This window comes from Dipteris shenzhenensis, chromosome 3 (assembly GCF_047967505.1).
Source record: "Dipteris shenzhenensis isolate YYH24624 ecotype China chromosome 3, Dip_SZ_1.0, whole genome shotgun sequence".
NCBI lineage: Eukaryota > Viridiplantae > Streptophyta > Polypodiopsida > Gleicheniales > Dipteridaceae > Dipteris > Dipteris shenzhenensis.
Window position 1 is genome coordinate 36784943 of NC_141598.1, and position 21407 is coordinate 36806349.

General features: G+C 46.0%; 1 protein-coding gene across 11 annotated transcripts in view; it reads left to right on the plus strand.

Moving 5' to 3' along the window:
- LOC147903728 (Tetratricopeptide repeat (TPR)-like superfamily protein) overlaps positions 1–19427 on the plus strand; it is a 43707-nt gene extending 24280 nt beyond the window's left edge. For 2 of the 11 annotated variants that reach the window (XM_087400834.1, XM_087400909.1), the window contains exons 2-5: positions 11813–11933; positions 17839–18162; positions 18501–18647; positions 18817–19426. In XM_087400834.1, the coding sequence (XP_087256960.1) occupies positions 11813–11933; positions 17839–18162; positions 18501–18647; positions 18817–19092 (868 nt within the window). In that variant the 3' untranslated portion in view covers positions 19093–19426. Of the gene's footprint in view, positions 1–11812; positions 11935–17838; positions 18163–18500; positions 18648–18816 lie in introns of all 11 variants that reach the window. The other 9 variants (XM_087400843.1, XM_087400884.1, XM_087400892.1 and 6 more) reach the window with 9 other exon arrangements.
- Positions 19428–21407: the final 1980 nt, after the last annotated feature.

Here is a 21407-nt window from a genome sequence, read left to right on the forward strand (position 1 = left end):
TGTCGTGAAATACCACTCTCTCAATGGACTGCTGGGAAGAGGCATCCATCACCGTAACTGCAGCCTGAGCAGTCTCCTGCTAGATAACTGTCTCAGTAACCAAAATTTGAACCTCCGGGGTAGTAGTATCAAGAGTCATCAAATCCTGAGCTACTGTCTCCTGCACAGTGTGAAGACCTGCCTGCGGATGGTCCTCCGCATTTCCCATTTCCGGGGTCTCCTGCACGTGTGTCTCGACTCCCTGAGCTACCATCTCCTGCATAGTGTCAAGACGTGCCTGCGATACTTCCCTTTTCGGGGTCTCCTACACATGTGTCTCAACTCTCTGCCATCTGTGAGCTCGTACTTGGGGTTGCTCGTACTGCTGACTCTCCCTCTGTCTCCGTCTCCTCCGAGCTCTCCGTGAAAGCTGTTCCGCTGAAGGCACCTCCAAGTCCTCTGAGTCCACTGGAGGCTCCTTTGGAGGAGTCTCCTCTCGCTCTGCTGAATGAGTCGAAGCAGGCTCAGAGACCCCTGGAGGCTGAGCTGTAGGTTCTGGGTCACTCGTAGGATGAGGTGGATCCGGAGTCTCTGATCGAGGCCGATGACTGGGGCAATCCCTAATAAAGTGACCTCTCTTTCGACAAAAAAGACACTGATCAGGAAGACCCTCATACAAAACCCTCTGCTGCATCTGGACCCCATCTCCTGTCTAGTACGAAATCAAAGTAGGCAAAGGTCGAGGAGGGGGGAACTCTGAAGTGAGTCTGACCCTCGTAACACCTATACCAGCAAGTGACTGAGCATAGGAAAGTCTAGCACCTGATGGGATGATTGTACCTGCCACACTAGCCATATGCTCCACAGCTCTGTGACAAGAGCTGACCTCATCAGGAAGTCCAGGGAAAAGCATCCAAAAAGAGACCTGGCGCGGTCCCGGGGAAGTAGAACTGAAGTGCTTCCGCCAAGGCCACAAATGGATGACTCTGCTCTGAAACTGAATCGGTGAGCTCATAAGTACTCTCTGAGCCTGCTTTGCAGACTGAAGGCCAAAAGAAAAGTACCCTCTGCCAAGCAATCCAAAAACCGTAACTGAGACACCCAATGAGGCCATGCTGGTGTACACCCAATCACGTAACTGTTGGCCTCTACCAGGTAGAAAGCCAATGATGTGCGTCAAACGAAAACCCTCCTTTGCTACCTCAATCATCTGCACAATGTCGGGAGGAAAAGAAACTGTGACTTCAATCTCCTCAGGTTCGGCGACAGGAGTGGCATTAGTGTCCTCCATTGTCTCAACTTGCGCTGTCCTGAGGGGAGGAGCTACCTCTGCTGAAAATACCCACCAAGAACTCGCAACCAACCACAAGTAAATCCCCAAAAACCTGAATAATGAATGCCCCGAACTTCAATCTGCGTGGGATGAAAAACAGGCTGCTCAATGCTGAAGCAGAAAGCTCCGCCAATGCCTGGAAACAGTCCAGGAAATCAGCTCCCCGGAACACGAGCAGAACAGCCCTGGAGAGGGCCCTGAAGCAACCCAGCCTGAAACGCAAGGGAGGGGCGAGCAACAGCAAGGGAGGGGCCTGAAAGGTGGCCTAGATGGTGGCCTGAAGGGGCGACCTGAAGGGCAAAGGAGCGCAACCAGCAGGGCGCGGCCAGACAGCAGGCTGAAGGGAGGGGCGTGACGCGCGGCCAGACGGGCTGAAGGGGGGGCGACCTGAGCAGGGCGCTGCCAAGGGAGCCTGCGCGGCCAAGGCAGCAGGGCGTTGCAAAGGGAGCTGGGCGCGGCCATGGGAGCAAGGCGCTGCCACGGGGCTGGGTGATGGCGACGGGCGGTGGCGGGCAGCTGCAGATGGGAGCTCCTCCAACGATTCTCACAAAAAAGATTTCATTGTTTTAATATTGCCGTTAGAGAATTTAAGGAAGGAGAAGATCCGTTAGAGAATTTAACGAAGGAGAAAAAGTTTTTCTCAGAGTTCCTTCGCACTCTAAGTCTTTGACTGCAGGAGAGTGTGCTAAGTTATCACCCCGATATTGTGGGCCGTGGTTAATTCTAAAAAGAATAGGCAAGGTAGCCTATAAATTAGAATTACCACAGGGTTGTAAGGTGCACCCAATGTTTCATGTTTCTCGTTTAAAGAAATTTTTGCATACAGGTGACTCACTAATCGAGGGTGTTGTTTTGTTTCAGGAGATAGAGGATAATGTAGGACGCAAACCAACAAGAATCATGGACCGAGGAACAATGCAAGTACGCAATTGGAAGGTACCCACGGTGTTGGTTGCATGGCATGGTTTACCTCTATCAGAAGCTACCTGGGAATCCGTATACCAGTTACGGAGAGTGTTACCAGACTTTATCATTGAGGACGCTGATGCCTGAAGAGGGAAGGAATGTGTTACGCTTAAGTTGAGGCAACATGACCTCGGAAGGGTCAGTCGACATTTTCCTTTAAAGGATCAATGTTTGTATTATATTTGTTTGGGCTTCACGTAAATGATCAAAAAAGGAATCAAGGTCAAGGTCCTTGGTGAGGGTGACATGGCACAAGACTAGGTGGATCTAAGGCTAAGGGGTATAAATGCATTAAATGTGCCAAGGGGCAAATGATTTCAATGATATCCCAAGAGAGGGGTAAATGATGCATTTAGGAGATACCCTCTAATGTAGACATGTGGCATACTAGATCCATCTAGGGAATTTCGGGGCTTGGTGGAATTGGCAAGCTTGAGCCTTCACGTTATTGACTATTCTGTAGTTTTGCTACCACCGAGGTTGGCTAGGAGGAAAAATTCGAGTGCCCGCCCCGTGATTGATTGTTAAACTGATGATGTGAAGCGAGTTAAAGAGAGTGATCGTAATACTATTCTAGAGGCCCTTTAGAGGCCTTTTAGGTGGGAAATGTGGAGGCACTATAAAAGTTCCCATCGACCCCTAATTGTACACATTTTGATGTGACATCTAATCCTGTGTACTCTCCCTTCTCCCTGCTACCTGCTGCCTACTCTCTCTCACACCCTCTCTCCTCCCGCCTCTCTCTCTCTCTCTCTCTCTCTCTCTCCTGCATACCTCATTTCTCTCCTCTCTCTCTTCTACCCCTTCTGCTCTCTTCTCCCCCTATCTCTTTCTCCCTTATGCTCTCCTATTTCCCCCTTCTCCTTTACCCCTTCGGTACACTGGTTAATCTCTTCCAAGGAGACTGGGGGGATTCTCTGAAGAGTACTTCTGAAGCTTCTCCAAGCTCCAATTGATGTGTGCACCAGCTGCAATACAAAACAAATCCAAGGCTGCCTTGAAAGAAATGATCGTCTGAGGAGAGGTATCCAAAAAAACAACAGTGTCATCTGCCAACTCATAATCTTTGAGTTTCTCATTATTCCTCAGCGGAAGCTTCAGCCCAAAATATCAGCTTGCGATCTGAGAAAGATGCTCATAGCTTCAGCCACAAAGAGAGAGAAAACGGGCGAGAGGGCATCCTTGACGGATGATATGAAAATCTGAAATCTCTCTCTCCTGAACTCTCTAATAGGTACCTGGGGCTGATTTGTACAAGGAGGAAACCCCTCTAATCCAAGCATGAGAAATTTCAAAATGGTGAAGGGTGCCCTCTAGGAAATCCCAATCCACTTTGTCATAAGCTTTCTTGAAATCCAGAAGTAGAATGGATACCCAAAAAGAGAAGATATTATAAAATATGCTACTTCCATGCACAAACCTGTCTGCGTGTCATGGATGAGGTCCGAAAGATGGCACTGCAATTGCAAGCTGATTCCCTTTACAAGAATTTTATACAAGTGCTCAAAAGAGTAATAGGTCTCCACTGTGATCTTTGTAACTTCCTCTGTAAGTGATCCAGTCATAGTACTGGAGTCCCAAACCACCTGCAAGGCCGAGGCAATATGATCCCCAATCTCATCCCGATGGACAATGAAGCATACTGGGGACAACCCATCTAAACCAGGGCACTTGCCCTTATGAAGAACAAGTAAAGAAGTGTTAGTTCCATATTGGTGAAAGGCGCATCCAGCAAGAACCTCATTTCCTCTTTCACCAATAGTGGAATATGCTGCCATATTTGCACTCTCTGACTGGTGTGTCAGGATTTGCTGCAAGAAGTGAGTCATAAAAATTAGTGTCTATGCGCATGACGGCATCAGGATCAGTCTACAAAACCTCGTTTGAGTCAATGAGCTGAGTGACAAACTCTCTGCTATGTCTCGTGCCATGATCTACGAAAAAGTGCTTGTCGACTCTACCACCCATCTGAATTCAAAAGGACTCTCATGTATGAAAGGCATACTCCGCTCTTTGATCTAGCAATGACTGCTGAAGAGCCCTTGCTGTAGCAAGGTGCTCTTGAATCCAAGCATTTGTAGGCCGTTTCTACTCCTCTTTGAAGGGTTGCCAACTGTTGGAGAAGGTGAAGTTCCTGTCTGAGTATCTCTTGCTTCTTGGCATTAGCGAAGGAATGATAGAAATTACTAATGTCAGATAAAGCTGCTGCCACAAGAGAAGGGGATGACGCTGTACCCTGCATATGGAAAATCCAAATTTGTAAGGCTGCCTCAGTGTGATCCTCCTCTGCATACAAGGCATCTGGAATCCTAAGACTGACAGAGCGACCTCTCCTATGGGGCTCAGAAATCATCAACACCACTAGAAAGTGGTTTGAAGTAGAAATCCCAGGAGCAATGCAAAATAGAACCACTTCTATCTAAAGCCCAATCATCAACATAAAATCTGTCAATGTGTGCATGAATGGGCATCTAAGGTCTCTTGTTCGACCATGAAAATTGGAGAGACTGTGACGGAGTGTGAAAAGCATCATCTAACCAAACATCTTTGCTACTGTACTGAAATAAGAAGGCATCCCACAAGCCGCTCTCTCGAAGGAATGAACACCTTCTTCTCTACTCCCTTTCTTATCAAAGGGCAACTCCATCATGTTGAAGTCACACCCAATGACCCAAGAATCTGCAATGGGGGTGCAAGAAAGAAGTTCCTCTTATAGGGCATGGGCCCCTTGGTTGTTAGGGGTGTAAAGGTTTAGAAAACCAATCTTTTGTTCCCTAGTCAAAAGAATGATCCATTGAGCTTTGGAAGGGATAGTGATACCATGACCAACCACTAGGGGAAGAACGGAATCTGACATTGAAATTCATGTCCCTCCCCTAGTACCAAGGGCAAGTGACCAAAATGTGTGACCTAAAAGCAATTTGCTGGACTTGGTACAATCTCTGACATTCAGCTTGTGTTCTTGAAGGAAAAGAATATCAATGAAGCCATGTGTAACACGTGAATGGAGTTGGGTACGGATAAGCTGCCTGCAGCAACGATGGGGTATACCACCGAGGCCCTGTTTGTTCCAACTAACAATGCTCATCAATGAGAAAAAGTAGCATGGAATGCCTTACCCGACCTAGTGATGGAAATAATCCCCTCAACGAGGGAAGACCTCCTACCTGAGGAGTGAGGGAGAGAAGAAAGTGGAGGAAAATCCACGAGTGAAAGAACCCTTCCACCTGAAGAAGGAGTCACCCTCAAAAGAGATGCCAACCACTGCGTCATCGAAGGTGGAGGAGATGAAGTCCTCATCCAAAATGTCGGCAAGATCTGCTAAGGCGGAAAAAGGAATTCTTGAAGTTCAGGCTTAGTGATGGGGTACGTAAGATGCCTGCAGTCGAAACGAGAAAGTAGGTGCCACCCCTGTCACCACAATGGAAATATCCTAAGTCAAAGTACAGTTAACCATTTATTTGATCATAATTAAAGAGTTTTCCATTTGGGTTAATTATGGTCAAAAGAGTTTTTCTATTGGTCTAAGAATTGACTACGGTCAAAGATACTTGACTTCGATCAAGTAAGCCTGATCTCGGTCAAGAAGACTTGGTTTATACCAAGAAGGTTAATTACGGTTAACCAAGATGTGCCAACTTGGGTTGGAGAGTTGTGCCAACTTTGGTTGGAGAGACTATAATTAAGGCGCCTCGACCCTTGGTCAAAGCCCCTTAATTATAATCAAGAGTGTTGACTCCGGTCAACTAGAGAATAGATATAATGGGTGCCATGGTGGTGCGCTTTAATTAATTGTTGCAGGTACTAAGAAGGGTTATTTTCCCAAGCGCTATGGAGCCTAACAAGAGTCTAGGAGGTGGTTCGCATGACCAAGTTCTTCGAAAACTCCAGAGTTGCCCTTAGTGGCATGTAATTAGAAAAGTAATGTAGAAACTTACAAGTGGCTTGTTGCCAAGAAAGAGAGCCTAAGAGCTCATGTAATATTGATTCACGTTTTGGAATTATGTATGAGCAGCTCTATGCCGAACTGTGTACTCACTTTCTCTCAAGCTGTGTACTCACTTTCTCTCAAGAAATAAAATACCCTTCGGGGGGGTCTAGACCGACATGTTGTCTTGCGCCCTAGCTGTCTGTAGAGAGAGGGAGAGAGAGATAGTGCTTATGAGAGTGTTTTTGCAGTAATTTATAAGCGAGAGGTTTCAACCCCCTTCCCTTTATCCAGATGGGAAGAAGCGAATGAGGGATGAGCCTTCTCGTAAGTACCCTGACCTCGAAGATCTGCAATAGAGATAGGAGAGGGAGCTGCATTTGGAGCTGCAATCGGGGCAGCATCTGGAGCAAGAACTTGAGGTAAGCAAGGGGAAGCCTCAAGTACCATTGGAGGGACTAAAGACTGGGCAGCCTCCTGAGCGATAGCCACTGGAGCTGCAGGAGAAGTAGCAAGGGAGGTCCCAACATGAACAGGAGCAGAAGGCTCAATGGGGTCACCCACCAAGATGGGAATGTCTGTGGTGTGCAAGGGAGCGGCCTTTGGAATGGTGGAGGTTGGACTGAGACCAGTCACCGGAGCCCATTGAAGTATCACAGGTGCTGGTTGTGTAGACGTGAGGTCGATGCCAATAGGAGCACTCTAATGGAAGATCTGTACCAACATCCTGTGGTGGTGGAGCTGTACCAATACTTTGCGGTGAATGGGCACTAAGGAGCCGACCAAAGTGTCCATAGGTCCTATGGATCCTGTATGATCATGTCTGTGATCCAATACGACACAATAAGAATACAGAACGTCAAGATACACCCAACGGTGGACTAGGCAGTGTAGGCAAGAAGCCCGTAATGGATCGTTGTTTGTTATCTGGATGAGTAATTTGTCATGCCCTACTGGCCGCTACCCGACGTTTGACGAGTGCCAGTGTAACCCTGGTCGGGTGCACTCCAGGTCTGGAAATAGAGGAGATGTCAGTGAGTGTGACCTGTGCGTCTGGTCCTCTATCGGGTATGCCAGCGTCTCGGTATCAAGGTCTTTGCCTCTCCTGCTAACTGTGGCTGGGATACCAACCTGCTTTGCTTGAAAGATGGGCCGGGTACGGTCTCCTGCTCCTGTCTCCCCGATCTCATGAGATGATCTCTATGCCAGAGTGCCTTGTGAATAAAAGCTGCTAGGCATCTCTGATCTGGGTATAGGAGGAATCCGTCTTTGAAAAGGCAATGTTATTGTCCACGAATCTCATAGTAGATTGGGCAGCGGAAGAAAAAGTGCTCCTCTGACTCCACCTCATGGCACTCACACAATGTGCAGATATGACTCTCCCTAGGTATCCCCTATGCTCGCCCGCTCTCGATACGGAGTTAGTGCGATGATACATGTAACTGTCCAATGTGGTAGGTGGATCTGGGTGTACCCTTGTGGGATGATGAAACCCTCCGCTGAAATGTGCAAGCAGTGGTCCCGATAGAAACTGAGCTTCATAGGGAGCTCTACCTGTGCTAGCTAGGTCCTGAATGTGTGTAGCTATAGGAGTTCCTCCTGGATGATTGGGTTGAATTCGTTGCCCCGGAACGGGACAAATGGAGCGTCAATGCTATACTGGAAGGATGGCAGCCTGTCTATATGGAAACCCAATCTTTCAAACCACCCGCATGTGCGTGCATACCAATGTCTTTGATCACCTTGAGCTGCTAATGCCATAGAAGATGTTAGTGCCAACCAAGGTAGCCTGCATCGCCCTGTGGTACATGAACCATACACACGCACGCTGTTTCTTGATTTGCTTGTTTATTTTTGCTTAGTCACCTTCTTCCTTTCTTCTTTTTTTCTTGTTTTCTTTCTCTTTGATTTATTTGACGTATTTTAGTAAGCATTGGGTTTGCCCAAGAGACTGCGTGGGTCTTTAGAAACCCAGTATGGCTGCTTATGCTTGGGCACTGATGACGACATAAGTGTTGCTTTGCTTGCTAAGTATGTCATCCCTTGCAAATTTGATGGCAATTTCTTATGGGCAAGGTGGACTGTGATAAAGGTCAAATTCAATTAGTTAATTTCTGGTTTAGTCTACTAGTTGCACTTCTATAGGGAAGCCCAAACTTGCCACGTGGCATCCTAGGATGGCTGTCCCATACACATTGTAGTAAATTTTTCCAGGCTTATACATATATAAGGGGGCCTTGCTGTATCGTGTACTTATCGCATGCATTGATTCTTGGAAATGCAATCTAATGCTCATTCATTTCCAGCTGAGCTTATTGCTCTTGGTCTAACTGAACTGAACTGAACTGAACTAGGACTACCACTTCTAGAGTAGGAATTCCCTTCCTAGCCTGTTGCTTTGTGCAGCCCCTCTCAAGCTGTGGTTTCCACAAGGATTTCAGGCACTTTTTATGATTAAGCACATGGATTCTAATGTTTTCTTGCTGTCCAATCCATCTATTACTAGCTGCTGTCATTTCTGCTAGCCTAGATTGTGAAATTGGGTTAACTAGCATGCTGTAGGCTGGTTTAGCTACGGTTAGGCAGGGGCAGGGATCTGGTTGGGCTCTTCCCCTGACTTGATCGGCCTTTTCTAGGGCCCAAGGGGCCTATAAAAGGCAGCCCTTGGCCCTCATTCATTCATCCCATCTTCAGTCCAGCTTTGGGGCTTCACCACCACAGATAGCTGCAGGAATAGGGCAGGACAGGAGCACCAGAGCAGCTTCCTTCCTGCCATCCTCTTCAGGTCATCTTCAGGACCCGGTTCAGTCTGGACGGGGGTTCTGCAGCAGAGCAGTCCCTTCCCTCCTTCAGTATTCAGTTCAGCAGTGAGGGTTTGGTCCCTCTATACAGTATTTCCATTCCTCTTTTGTAGTGAGGGTTCATCCCCTCCATATAGTACTTAGTCCTTCTTGTCATTTACACTTGTATTGATCCCTTTGGGCAAGACATTGTTTCAGTTATTCTTTTCCTCTTCAGAGGCCAATTACATTTTTCCCTTGGACTCTCACACTCACTCCACAGTTCCACTTGTGGCTTGAGTGCATTATTCTATCAGTTCAAGTAGTGGTGGGCAGGAGAGAGAGTGAGTGAGTTAGGATTTCTCCGTGTTACAAGTTGAGTTCACATGCATGGACGTAAACCCATATTACAGGTTATGAGGGATTAAGCGTTAACACAACAATGGCTAAGACCCCATGAGAGAAGGGGTAATGGAGCAAAAGAACAGATCCATGTGGAGATCACAAGTTCAATGCTAAAAAGGCTTAGCATTTTCCAAAGATTCCACACAAAGCTTAATCATGTGAAAAACCCTCTACAGGTTTGTGGTTCGAATTGCTTTGTGCATATTTAAGATGGGCACATCACTAAGCTCAATGAGATGTGCATCTTTAATGGAGTCAAAGGAATATTGGCTCTACAAGCCATCCACTAGGATGATAGTGGTCAGCATGTTCCAAGAGCAGTACATCTAGAAGAGCGATGAAGCCCATGTAGATATTATTGTTCTCATAGAGAGGGTATCTCCAAATAGACTTCGTCAATGAGGAATTTAGAGGAGTCTTGTACATTGTTAATGACCCTTGGTCCACTGTAGGAGTTTTCAAGAGATTGAGGGGAGTTCAAGTTGAAGAAGACCAAGCAAACTTGGTAGACTATGACTTGCTTGATATTTTGGGAGCACATTTGGAAGGGAACCCGCATTGGAAGTGGGGCCATGAGGATTGAGATAAAATTCACGTCACAAGACCCAAACAGGCCAACAAAGGCTACTGAAACAAGTACATGGTAGATTCGACCGTTAGAAAATCCTTTGCAAAACTACATAGTACTACCTAAATGCTCCAGGCCGTGACACTGACGATTGCCTCCTATACACCACCCTTGGAGAGATCTTGGGCATTGCATGGAGAGTTGGGGTAGCATTATGAATATCGTTGGCTCATAATGGTCTCCCCATCCACCAAGTTGGTCAGAAGAAGACATGTTCTCCCTTTGTTAGCTATGCTACCATCCCCAACGTAAACACTCAATGGATGCGCCGCACTTGCGCAACAATCCTATGTGAGCACTGCAGATCCTATGTGCTAAAGGACAGCTCCAAAAACAACGCACAATCATATCTAGGTCACTTGCTGTGCAATGGGGAGACTACCATGCAACCAAAAGAAGTAGGAGATCTTCTGTGGCCAAAAGCTAGCTCGCATCCAAGACCAAAACCGGGTAATGTAGAGGGAGGCGGCTATTGAGATGTCTACTAGTGTAAGGTCGTGTATCTGTGCTATCCTCGCGAATTGCCAAAACCACTCTTCTTGGTCTCATTGTACCCCTTTTAAGGAATGACCCTTTGCCATAGACGTCATTGGCATACTCCTCCCCTAACTGTCTAGGATTGGTCCAATGCTTCCTTAGTCTCCCCACCACTTGGTCCTCTGCGACTACAATGAATCCAATTTCTAGTGATTCCAAAGAGGTTCTAAGAGTAGGGGACTTGAGATGAAGGGCTTTGCGGGAATCTATACTGGAAGACCGATGTGGCATGTTGCACAGGATCACCGCATCTTGACATCATGAACAGTTATAAGCCATAAAAATTAAACGGACTCAAAAGAGGAATTCTTGTCTTGGGGAATTATCTCGTCCAATGGACCTCAGTGGTATCCTCATCCTCTCATCTCTCACGTCATGCCTCTAGATGGTTGCCTCCATCTAGTCAATGTCTCATGTGTGCCAACATCTTGAGATGCTCCTTCTATTGTTGTGGACCATGGACCCAGTGACCTAGTCGGCCCACTATCCCACTGTGCCTAACTGATGTGCATCTTGTGAGTAAGTATGTGACCCTCCGCATCTTGGAGCTCTGTGTTCAGACGTGTGGTTAGTGCTCTATCTCCTCTTTGCTTTGCGGATTAGCCTTGATAAGACTAGTCGCAATGTGTTTGCCAAACCTTCATCAAGCTCCTTATCAAGGGGGAGCTATCCTGTGAGGGGAGCTTTTATGAAGATTCATCTATGCAAAGGTTGATACTGTCCCTCATCCTAGGTATATTTCAAAGAAGACCCTATTGTAAGAGGAGCTTCCAAGGCTTTGAACTAGGGATGAAGCCTTGCTTAAAGGGCTCAACTTTGCATCTCTTGGTCGATGATTCCTAGCCCTTCGTCAAAATGAGATAGAATCACTATTCGCCAAGCTAGTCTAACTGGTGTCTCGTGTGCCATCTGATTTTGCTCAAAGAAAAGCAAGACTTGGTGGACCACTAGAGCTCAGCCAACAAGGGAGCGTTTTGCCCACCTTCAGTGCAAGAGCTCTCATCGAAATGGTCTACTCCCACCATTCTGCGCTGAAGAGTTGGTGGGTGTGTTGATGTCATGGTTGTTAGTTCCTCCGCAGGATCATGAGGTGAGAAATTGCAGTCTTTGAATCCCTCCCACAGATGAGTTTGTAGTTTAATTTAGATATATGTGATAATCTAGGAAATATGCGATCTGTTAGGTGCTTCACACAGATTTGAACTCTTGACTGCCTGATAACTGATTGGTTGTGGGTATTCGACTATTTACGCCAGGTCTATGTTGCACACAGAAGCGAAGGATTGTGCAACGGACCAAAGTCTGGAAGCATATGCTCACAGAAAGAGGTTATGCAGCTTGAAACAGGTTCAGGCTAGTATCCATTTGCTTACTGCAGGTCTTTCCAATTCACCGTGCAATCGCAATTTGCTGTCTCTATTCGCAATTTGTTATCTTCATGATTCTGTTGCAATTTCATTTGATTAGCTTATGGAAGTGAAGCTCTTAAGTATGTGTTTAAGGGTTGACTTGAACAAAATGCCCTCAAATGTTTTGTTGTGAACTCCCTCAATCCCGACTGTGATCTTAAGCTAAACCAAGCTTCATTAGTGGTCCAAGCTTTTTGTATGTTCAAGAACATTGAATGTCAGATTTAAAAACAAAGTGGGAGCTTCAAGGTTGATTGTCCTTTTGTTCTTATTTTGTGTAATATTTTCTGAACTTTATGCTTCTCTCTCTCTCTCTCTCTCTCTCTCTCTCTCTCTCTCTCTCTGTGTGCTGCTCCTCCCCTCGCTGCTGCTGCTCCTCCTCCCCTTGCTGCTGCTGCTTCCCTCCCCTCGCGCTGCTCCTCCTCCCCTCGCTGCTGCTGCCGCTGCTACCCGCTGCCTCCCTCCGCCTAGGCTCTCTCTGCCTCAGCTCCCCGCTCAGCCTCTCCCGCTAGCCCCTCTGCTCCTCCACACCTCCCTTCCGCCCCACCGCTCCGCCTAGGCTCTCCGCCACCCTCCCTCCCTCCTGCGCCGCCTCAGCCCCTCCCTCCTGCGCCACCTCAGCTCCCTCCTGCGCTGCCTCAATTGCCCGGCTGCCTCTCCACCTCCGGCTGCCCCTCCGCCTTGCAGCTCCACCCCTGCAGCTCCCGCTTTGCTCCGCCTCTACACCTCCTCCCGCTGCACCTCTGCTGCTCCCTTCCTACCCGCCTCCGACTACCCTCCTCGCCCTGGGTGTGCCTCTTGCCATGGGGGGGGAGCCTGTGCTCCCGCTCCCGATCGTGCACTAAGACTTGCTCAAGGGGATGTTATAAATGACCCAACAGAGGGTACGCACAGCGGAAGACTGATAGTATTGCCCAGGAGCTCACACAGTGTGCGTGTGGGGTGTGGAATCACAAACTTCTTAACTTATGTGCATAGATGTGCAAGCCAGTAAATAGACAATGCTCAGAGACAAATATTCCGTCCATCCAGAAACTAGGACAGGATACAATACCAAAAGGTCCTACTATAAGCTTGACAATTCTAGATCTCTGAACCCGCGTGCTCCAGCTCGAGCATATGTAGACTCTTTGTCTAGATCCCTTCCACCTTGCTGTCCGGAAGCCAGCCTAGGTGGGCAGCCACTCTAGCTCAGTCTGCAGCTTCTCCTAGGTCACCTTGTTCTCCTGAATGTAGGTCTAAGGCTCCCCCTTTGCTGCTCCTGTCTGCTGTCCTGAGGGCTGCTCCAAGTGATTAATAATGAGGGCTGGAGGCCCTCCTTTTATAGGCCCCCAAGGGGGCTGGTAAAAACTGACCAGCCTGCACCAAACTAGCCGACCAGACTGGCCGACCAGTCTGTGGCTGGTTCAGCCCTATTAGGGCTCACAAACCGGGGCCTTTTGGGCCCACTCTTCTAGGGCCTTAGCCTTCCAATCAAGGCAAGGGCCCAGCCTATATAAAGGCAGGTCCCTGCCTCATGGCAGCCTTCTTTGCTGCTCCAACAGGCCTCATCCAGCCCCGTACTGCTCTGTACAGTTGTGCGCCACCTGTAGTCTGCACACCCTTGCTGATGTCAGCGCCACCTGTCTGCCTCTATTCGGCGCCTGTTCCAGCCCGTACAGACAGCCCTTGAAGTGCCTCTGAAAGGCTGCTGTGCTGCCCACATGACAGCTCATGGGCTGCCCATGTGGCAGCCCCTTATGGCTGTCCTTTCCCTGTGACGTGCTGCCCATGTGGCAGGCCCCTCCCTTATCTTTTCTGCCTAGGTTATGGCTGTCCTTTCCCTGTGAGGTGCTGCCCATGTGGCAGCCCCCTCCCTTATCTTTTCTGCCTAGGTTCCCCCCCATGCTCTCCTCATATGGGGGCTTCAATATCTCTTTGCAAGTGTCAATATCTCTTCGTAAGTGTCAATATCTCTTTGTGCTCGCATGAAAGACATTGTTCAGTGCTAGTTGACTAGTAACGTCAACTCTTATTCCCTCTTCTAAATACCATGCCGTTGAAATCTCTTGTTAATAACCTGCTCAATAACCTGTAACTTATTCTCAACAAACCAGTCAGTAGCAAAAAGATTCTCTCATCCAAATGTTCATTGAAGTTGCTAAATATTTGCCATAGATGATTTTCAAATTGGAGAATTGCTTAGTCAAATTAGTCTTTTCTTCTATAGACGATAAATCTATTTTTCTAACTCTCCAATTTCTACCTATTCATTCTATAAGGAGCTCTACATGGAGGAGAAACTACTTTCGTCTCTATCCATTCACAAACTCGTACACCTTGAAAAGGTTATGAGGTCCAAGGAGTGTTGGTTGAATGGACAGCATTCACTCGTGGCTCGATAGTCATGGTAGATTTTTGGGCTGAGGAGGGAGAAGCTTGACCCTTCTTCTTGGATGATTTAGCTTTCCCCTTGACTGAATTTATCTAGGCAATGTGAGCCAAGAGAATAGGACATTTATGCCATGCATGCCCTGGCTTATGTTTCTTACATCCAGAACATTTGCCTTCCTTATTCAGCCTCTTCTTTTCTTCATCAATCATGGAAGGAAATGGCACTCATCTGATTATGTACAAGAGCCTTTCCCTTTCCTTTATTGAAGGGTTTATCGAAGATTCAACTTTCTTTCAGCTATTTCAGCCAGTTTAGTGAGGTCTCTCAAAGTGGTTAGGTCGAACATTCAATTTGTTCTCTTCAGGAGGAGGTTGATGATGTTCTTTCCCTCTCTCCTTCCAGCAATGGAGGAAATGGGACAAGTTCATATTATACCTCCTTTCCTCTTCCAGTTTTTCCGTTTACTAATAAAAGGCTTGCTGTAATTCCCAAATAGAGGTTATTTTACCAAAAAAGTCAAATGTTATAGAGTTGGTGGTACTTATCCGACTCGCCCTTGATTTGTCAACAAAAAGGCTGGAATGAGCCCTTGCCTGCTTTTTCTGTAAACCGGTACATTCACTTTGGGCTGCCTAGTTTGAGTGATTCTCAACACCGTTATAGGGGTACTTGGTGGGTAGATCACCCCCTTAAAATCTTGTTGCCATACGACTTTTCGATAGGGGGAATGGGTGCGTCCCTTTAAAACTTCACGGTGTAAGGGATTTAAGGGTACATTCACACAAGGGGGGAGTCACCCCATTAGGACACTAGTTTCCTGTCCAAAAAGCAAGAAAAACAGAGTGAAATTTCCAGAGACAGGCCTTCCTTGGAAACCTCAAAATTTCGCCTCTACTCTGATGGAATTGGAAGCGTTTTCTTCTGATCAGATCTTCTCTCTTTCTTCAAATAAGCTTGTCAGGGAATAAATTCCTCAAATGCTTAACGCTTCATGCTACTTGCTATCCATACATTGCTTGCCGCTTTCTGTCCGTGCCTGTGGGCCTTGCTTCAACTTGTGGCTTCTAGCAGTACACGATCGCCTCGCTACTCTCGGAAGTAGACCCCCTTAATCCTCTTCCATCCTTGGAGTAAATCGTCACAGCGCTGATACCAAATGTGAAGAAGTAGAACTTTTCAGAATGCAAATGGATGCAATGCATGCAAAATTTCAACATTGATTGGCCCTCCAATTGTGAAGAGCACCCTCGTGAGAGTGCTTTCCTATGCTTGACCTATATGCAAGGTGAGAGAGATTGCGGATTCAGGTAGAGAGAATGACACGTATGATCACAATGAAGGAATGCCCCTTAATATCATTCAAAGTCCATCTTCCCATTTAGACCTACCCTTAGCCTGACTCATGCACCTACCATTAAGTGCACTCTAATGCACCCTTCCCTTTCCTATTACCCCTAGGACCACACATGGGTGCACATCTTTATTAATAAAATAAGTGCTACATGTCCAATTTCCAAATTTGGTGCTGTCTGAAGCAGTGGCTTCAGCCTGATGGGCCCTATCTACTCAGATGATCCACGGCCAACAGTATCATTCGGTGTCCATCATAATTACAACCACATGTCACACCATAAAATTGGTGCATCATGTAATAATGTTTTAATGTCTATTAATACAAAATAATCATTTCTCTTGTCATGACAAAATCAAGAGAGGCAAAAGCAGCACTCAGATAAGTAATGCTTGCTTGTGAGCAAGAGAGGCTGATGATGAAGGCAGAATAGGGTGTAGACAAGCAAGGCGCACAGCCAAATGGATGAGCAAGAGCAAACTTTGGGGAGGCTGAAAGTGTATGAGCAGCAAAGGAGTGATGAAAATTTGCTATTATTGGCCAAAAACTGGCTATTCTTGGCCCAAGATACTGCTCATGCATTCATCCCACACATATGCTCTTGAGAGTACTTGCAGCTGACTGTGCATGCCTTAAGAGAATGCATGCGTGCCTCCAAAATGATCTTGCATTGGCTGTCCTTGCATGGCCACGAAAAGAAAGGACTGCTTTAGCTCGCATGTCTAGAATCGGTTCCATGCTATGGTAAACTGAAAGTAAAGTGCCACCTACATGCAACTGCATGCAGACCTTATGCACTCGCATGTAATGCATGATTCGTACATTCTCCATATACACCCAAAATAGGTGGCACAACCTAGCGAAGAATCACTTATTTTTAGTACTTTCACATGCACGGCTTGCATGTGCCTAAAACCAAGTCATGCATGCAGATTTACTTTATGCATGACATCAAACCAGATTTAGTACATGCTTGCAAATCAAGAAAGAGGCTTGCATGCTCCTGCATTCAACGAATCAGCACTGGATGCACAACTCGTTTGTTGTGCAAAGGTGCCTAACATGTGCTGCATGCTATTTCAAGCGCATGCAAACTTTGCATCTACACCTTCTTTCCAGAATCTTTCTGGTCGCTAATACAGACCAGAACAGCAGCGAACTAATGGACTACTTTACTGAATCGTCACTCCTTCCTTGATCTATCCACATATACCTTTCTGTTCTAGTGTTCAAGCTCACAAATTAGCAATTCAGCCATACAAACGAGCTCTGTTCATCCTGACAATTCAGCACAAACAGAAGCAGAAGCTCACGATTTCGCTGAAGCTCAATTTGCACTGCTTCAAGCTTCTATGATCGTTATGACAGCCACGATCATAGGTGGTTCATGACTTGTGAACCAATTCATGGTCAACCTTTGCCAGCTGGCTTCCTTCAAGAAGCCCAAAAAAAAGTTGTAATTCCGTTGAATCCACGTCTTTAAATTTTGTCAAATCCACGACCTGAAGCAAAGAGGGATTTGTACAAACAAGGGGGAGCTGGCAAGCTCACCTCCTAGCCCTTCATCTGGTATAAAGGATCACCCTCCAAGCCTGAGGTTAGCCAAGCACCATGCCCTGTCCATGATTACAACTTTCCTGTCCCTCCCACAAGAGTCCACTAACCCAGGTCTTCAGCCAGACTAGGCACAGGTCTGCTCACTCCATCCCAAGGACCTTCTAAATGAGCCCATGTATAGTCTTACCCAGGGGCATTGGGTGTACTTAATGAATGCAATCATAAGGACTGATTTTGTAACCGTCGAAAAGCGTCTTCATGTAAAAATCGTGGCGTACTGCAGAGTAATATCTAAATGCGTGAAGTTCTCAAGTAAAATTTGACGAGGGCTGCATGGGCTTTGAACCTAAAGCGCTTTTGTTCGAGTTTTAGGCATACATTTCCCATTGACATGCGTGTATTATCTCCTGTAATCTCTGATTCTGTTTAGTTTCTGCTATAAAACTCTTACATTATTTCTCTAAAAGTTACTCAATCTGGATATATATTTCCTTGCTGTAGCCTCTTTATCTTGGTTAGTTAAAAAGTTTATATCAGATTTGGATCTAAAGTCCCTTACTTGAATTGCTTGAATATTACCTTTCCTCACAGGATTTGTGCAGCTTTGCAGCGGAAAAAAATGAGGTGGTGAGAAGTGCCTTTCATGATATTGAGCAGGCACAGAGACTGTCCTTGGATGTTCTTCTGGCTACACTTACCGGTTTGCCTATGTTCATGGGCTTTGCAAATGCTGCTCGTGCAGACACAAGTGGACAATCAGATATGATATATGGTGAGATAGGTGCTGGTATAGAATCTGGTGTTCAATTGTTATACCTTGCAGCTCTCCTGGGATTAATTGGAGTGGGGAGTTTCTTTGTTGTTCGGCAAATTCTTATTCGCAGAGAGCTTGAGTCAGCAGCCAAAGACTTGCAGGTTCGTATAAGTAGTGGCTAGTTTCTACCCTGTTCTCCCTCCTCCTTTGGGTTGTCTCTTTTAGGTTCTTCTCCTTTTTGCAAGCATATTTTTTTGTGATGGAATGTTCTGTAAGCTTTGTAATCAAGCCGATTATAAATAATGTAGAGGGGACTGGGCTAGTGGGTTGGTTTACTTTCTTGTTCTTAGCGACAAATAAAGCCTTCTGCAATACATCCCCCAAGTTTCTTGATACTGACTAGGCACTTCAGGTTTGGAAATTATGAAGGAGCGAGCACGTACATGTGAAGCACTACCTATGTATGAATTACAAAATTTCACCCTTTGTTATCATGTAGGAGCGAGTACGTACTGGTGAAGCACTACCTATGGAATATTTTGAACTTGGGGCGGTGATGTTGCGCAAAAAGTTCTTTGTTCCAGCCACTAAGTATTTACAGCAAGCAATTGAGAAGTGGGACGGGGATCCCCAAGATCTAGCTCAGGTCGTCATTTTTTGTCACTTTGACAGTATCAAGTCCACTTCCATTGTACTTTATTTGCCTTGTGTAGCATTTGTGGCAGATAGGCTTGCTTTTTCCCCCATTTATCGTGAATCTGTTTGTGTAACTACTGTGTATGGACATTGCTCATCCATTTGCAATGCACTTTCAGGTACACAATGCTCTTGGATTCTGTTTTGTAAGTGATGAAAAAGTTGATAAGGGAATAGAAGAATACAAGAAAGCAGTGAAGCTTCAACCCGGTTACGTTGTAGCATGGAACAACTTGGGGAATGCTTACCAAAAAAAGAAGGATCTCGCCAATGCATTGAAAGCATACGAGCAGGCGCTTTTTTTTGACCCAAATAATAAAGTGGCAAGGGAATATCGTGATTCCTTGAAAACACGTGTGGACAGGCTTGCAGGTGTCACCATAAAAACAGACTAACCAAGGTATCTCTATGGTTTTTAGTTTAGGTCTCTTATAAGCCTTTATGTTCACATCTTGTCCATTCCTTGTTTTAAACATTAGGGAGAGTGAAGGCCAAGCATGTATAAGCAGAGTATCTGTGCTGAAGACAAGATTTGAGCTCTTTCATGTATTCAGTTTATTTTTTGAAAACAATTTTTCTGTATGTAGCATTCCCTTGAAGCACTTGATAGCAAGTCTTTAGTGGTAGGTCAAGTGAGCCTACCTGTAACCCTGAGTTTATGCAGCATATTTAGCTGGGATCAGACTTGTAAAATCTTTTCTTGTAGTACTGGTCCATTGTGTCCTCTAAATAGATGAGGATATTGTACTCAGTCACAAACTTGGGATCTCCTTGATTGTGTCCAGCAATATGGTTTGGTGTGGTTGGTCACCAATTTTCAGGTCTTTTGCGCCTTGCAATTAGCACTCAGATCTATTTTCTAAGCTTGCGTAGTGTTCAAAGGAATGTTGAGAGAGATTGGTGATACCAGCTCCCCCCTTGCACTTTGTTGTGACTAAATTGGTATGTTGCAAGCAAGGGTTGCTATCGGGTTCTTGGAGTGATGGGCATTGTGGCCTAGCCAATTTCTTCAAGCTCAACCTTAGTGAGATAGACTACCTTCACTCACGTTCTCCTGACTCCTTGATTTGCAACTGCTCCAAGAAACAACAGTTGGACTTTTTTGGCCTCCTTTGTTTGTTCCTTTCCCCCTCTTGGTTATGCCTTGTACTTGCAAATGTCTTCTCAATGGGGGTGGCCTTGATCATCGAGGTTGGTGGGGTCATCCCGATGGATGTCCTTCTGCATCTAACTTAGGATCTTCATCTCTTTTGGGCTTCACTCTAGTGGGATCTATTGCCTCTATGAAAATTTGAGGGTGGGTCAACCTGGGCTTCAAAGATCTGGACTCAAGCTCTTATGTTGAAATTTTCTTTTTTGACCCTATGTGGGTTTGTTGTCGTGAATTATACCCTATCTTTGTTTTGCTTCCTCACATGCTTGACCTTTTTCATCTCCTACTACAGTGCCTTTACTTTCTTTGCTTTTGTCATGTTGGCTCGGCAAAATGCTTGGGCTTTCTCTTCAATGGCCCTTACTCCTATCTTCTAGAGGGTTGTGCAAGTAGCTCAAAGTTGTTCAATCATGCTAGTGTGCCTAGCATAGTTGCCAGCTGAAACGATAATCGGAAAAACGGAGTTTTCGGCTCCCACCAAAACAAAAACGGAAGAAATGGCAATATGGTACAATTTATGTATAAAAATTTATTTTTTATACATAATACAATTATCAATAGAGTGTAAATACAATCATCTATACTCTTGAAGCATCATGCATGCTTTTATGATTCTAAATTCTTATGATGATTGATCTATCTAGTATCATCTATTATCCATGAATGATGCTTCAACAATCAACATGTGTCATGAACTAAGTTCTAAGTTCTAACTTTTAACAAGTGTGAAGTTACAACAATCTGAAGTTTGACAGGGAGGGTAGAGAGGTGAGAGGGAGGATGGAGAGGTAGAAGGATGGGGAGGTGAAAGAGGATGAAGAGGTAGAAGGAGTCGGAGGAGATTGAGAGGTAGAAGAAGGATGGAGAGGTAAGAGAGGAGAGGTAGTGGAGGGAAGGAGAGCTGTTAGCAGGTTGAGGATGGAGAGTGTAGGATGGAGGGATAGAGAGAAGTGTAGGTTGCGGGTGCCAAGGCTCAGGAATCAAAGATGGAGAGGTTGGAAAGCTACAGGTTGGAGAGTAGCAACACGGGAAGTTACAACAATCTGAAGTTTGACAGGGAGGGTAGAGAGGTGAGAGGGAGGATGGAGAGGTGAGAAAGGATGGAGAGGTAGAAGGACGGGGAGGTGAAAGAGGATGAAGAGGTAGAAGGAGTCGGAGGAGACTGAGAGGTAGAAGAAGGATGGAGAGGTAAGAGAGGAGAGGTAGTGGAGGGATGGAGAGCTGTTAGCAGGTTGAGGATGGAGAGCAGCTACTCGCGTGTAGGATGGAGGGATGGAGAGGAGAGCAGGTTGCAGGTGCCAGGGCTTAGGAATCAAAGATGGAGAGGTTGGAAAGCTACAGGTTGGAGAGCAGCAACACGGGAGGCGATTGGGTTACGATGGAGACATCTTTGGTACACGATTAAAAATTTCAAAGGTCTTACTCTAAGAGTTTTTTAGTCTACAAGGAAGGAGTTACCCTAAGCGAACATCTAAATCGAATGAGGTCCATTCTCCATTAGCATATAGATCTAGGGTTTGAGGTGAGTCTTCCTCTTGTTTATGACAAATTGGTTAA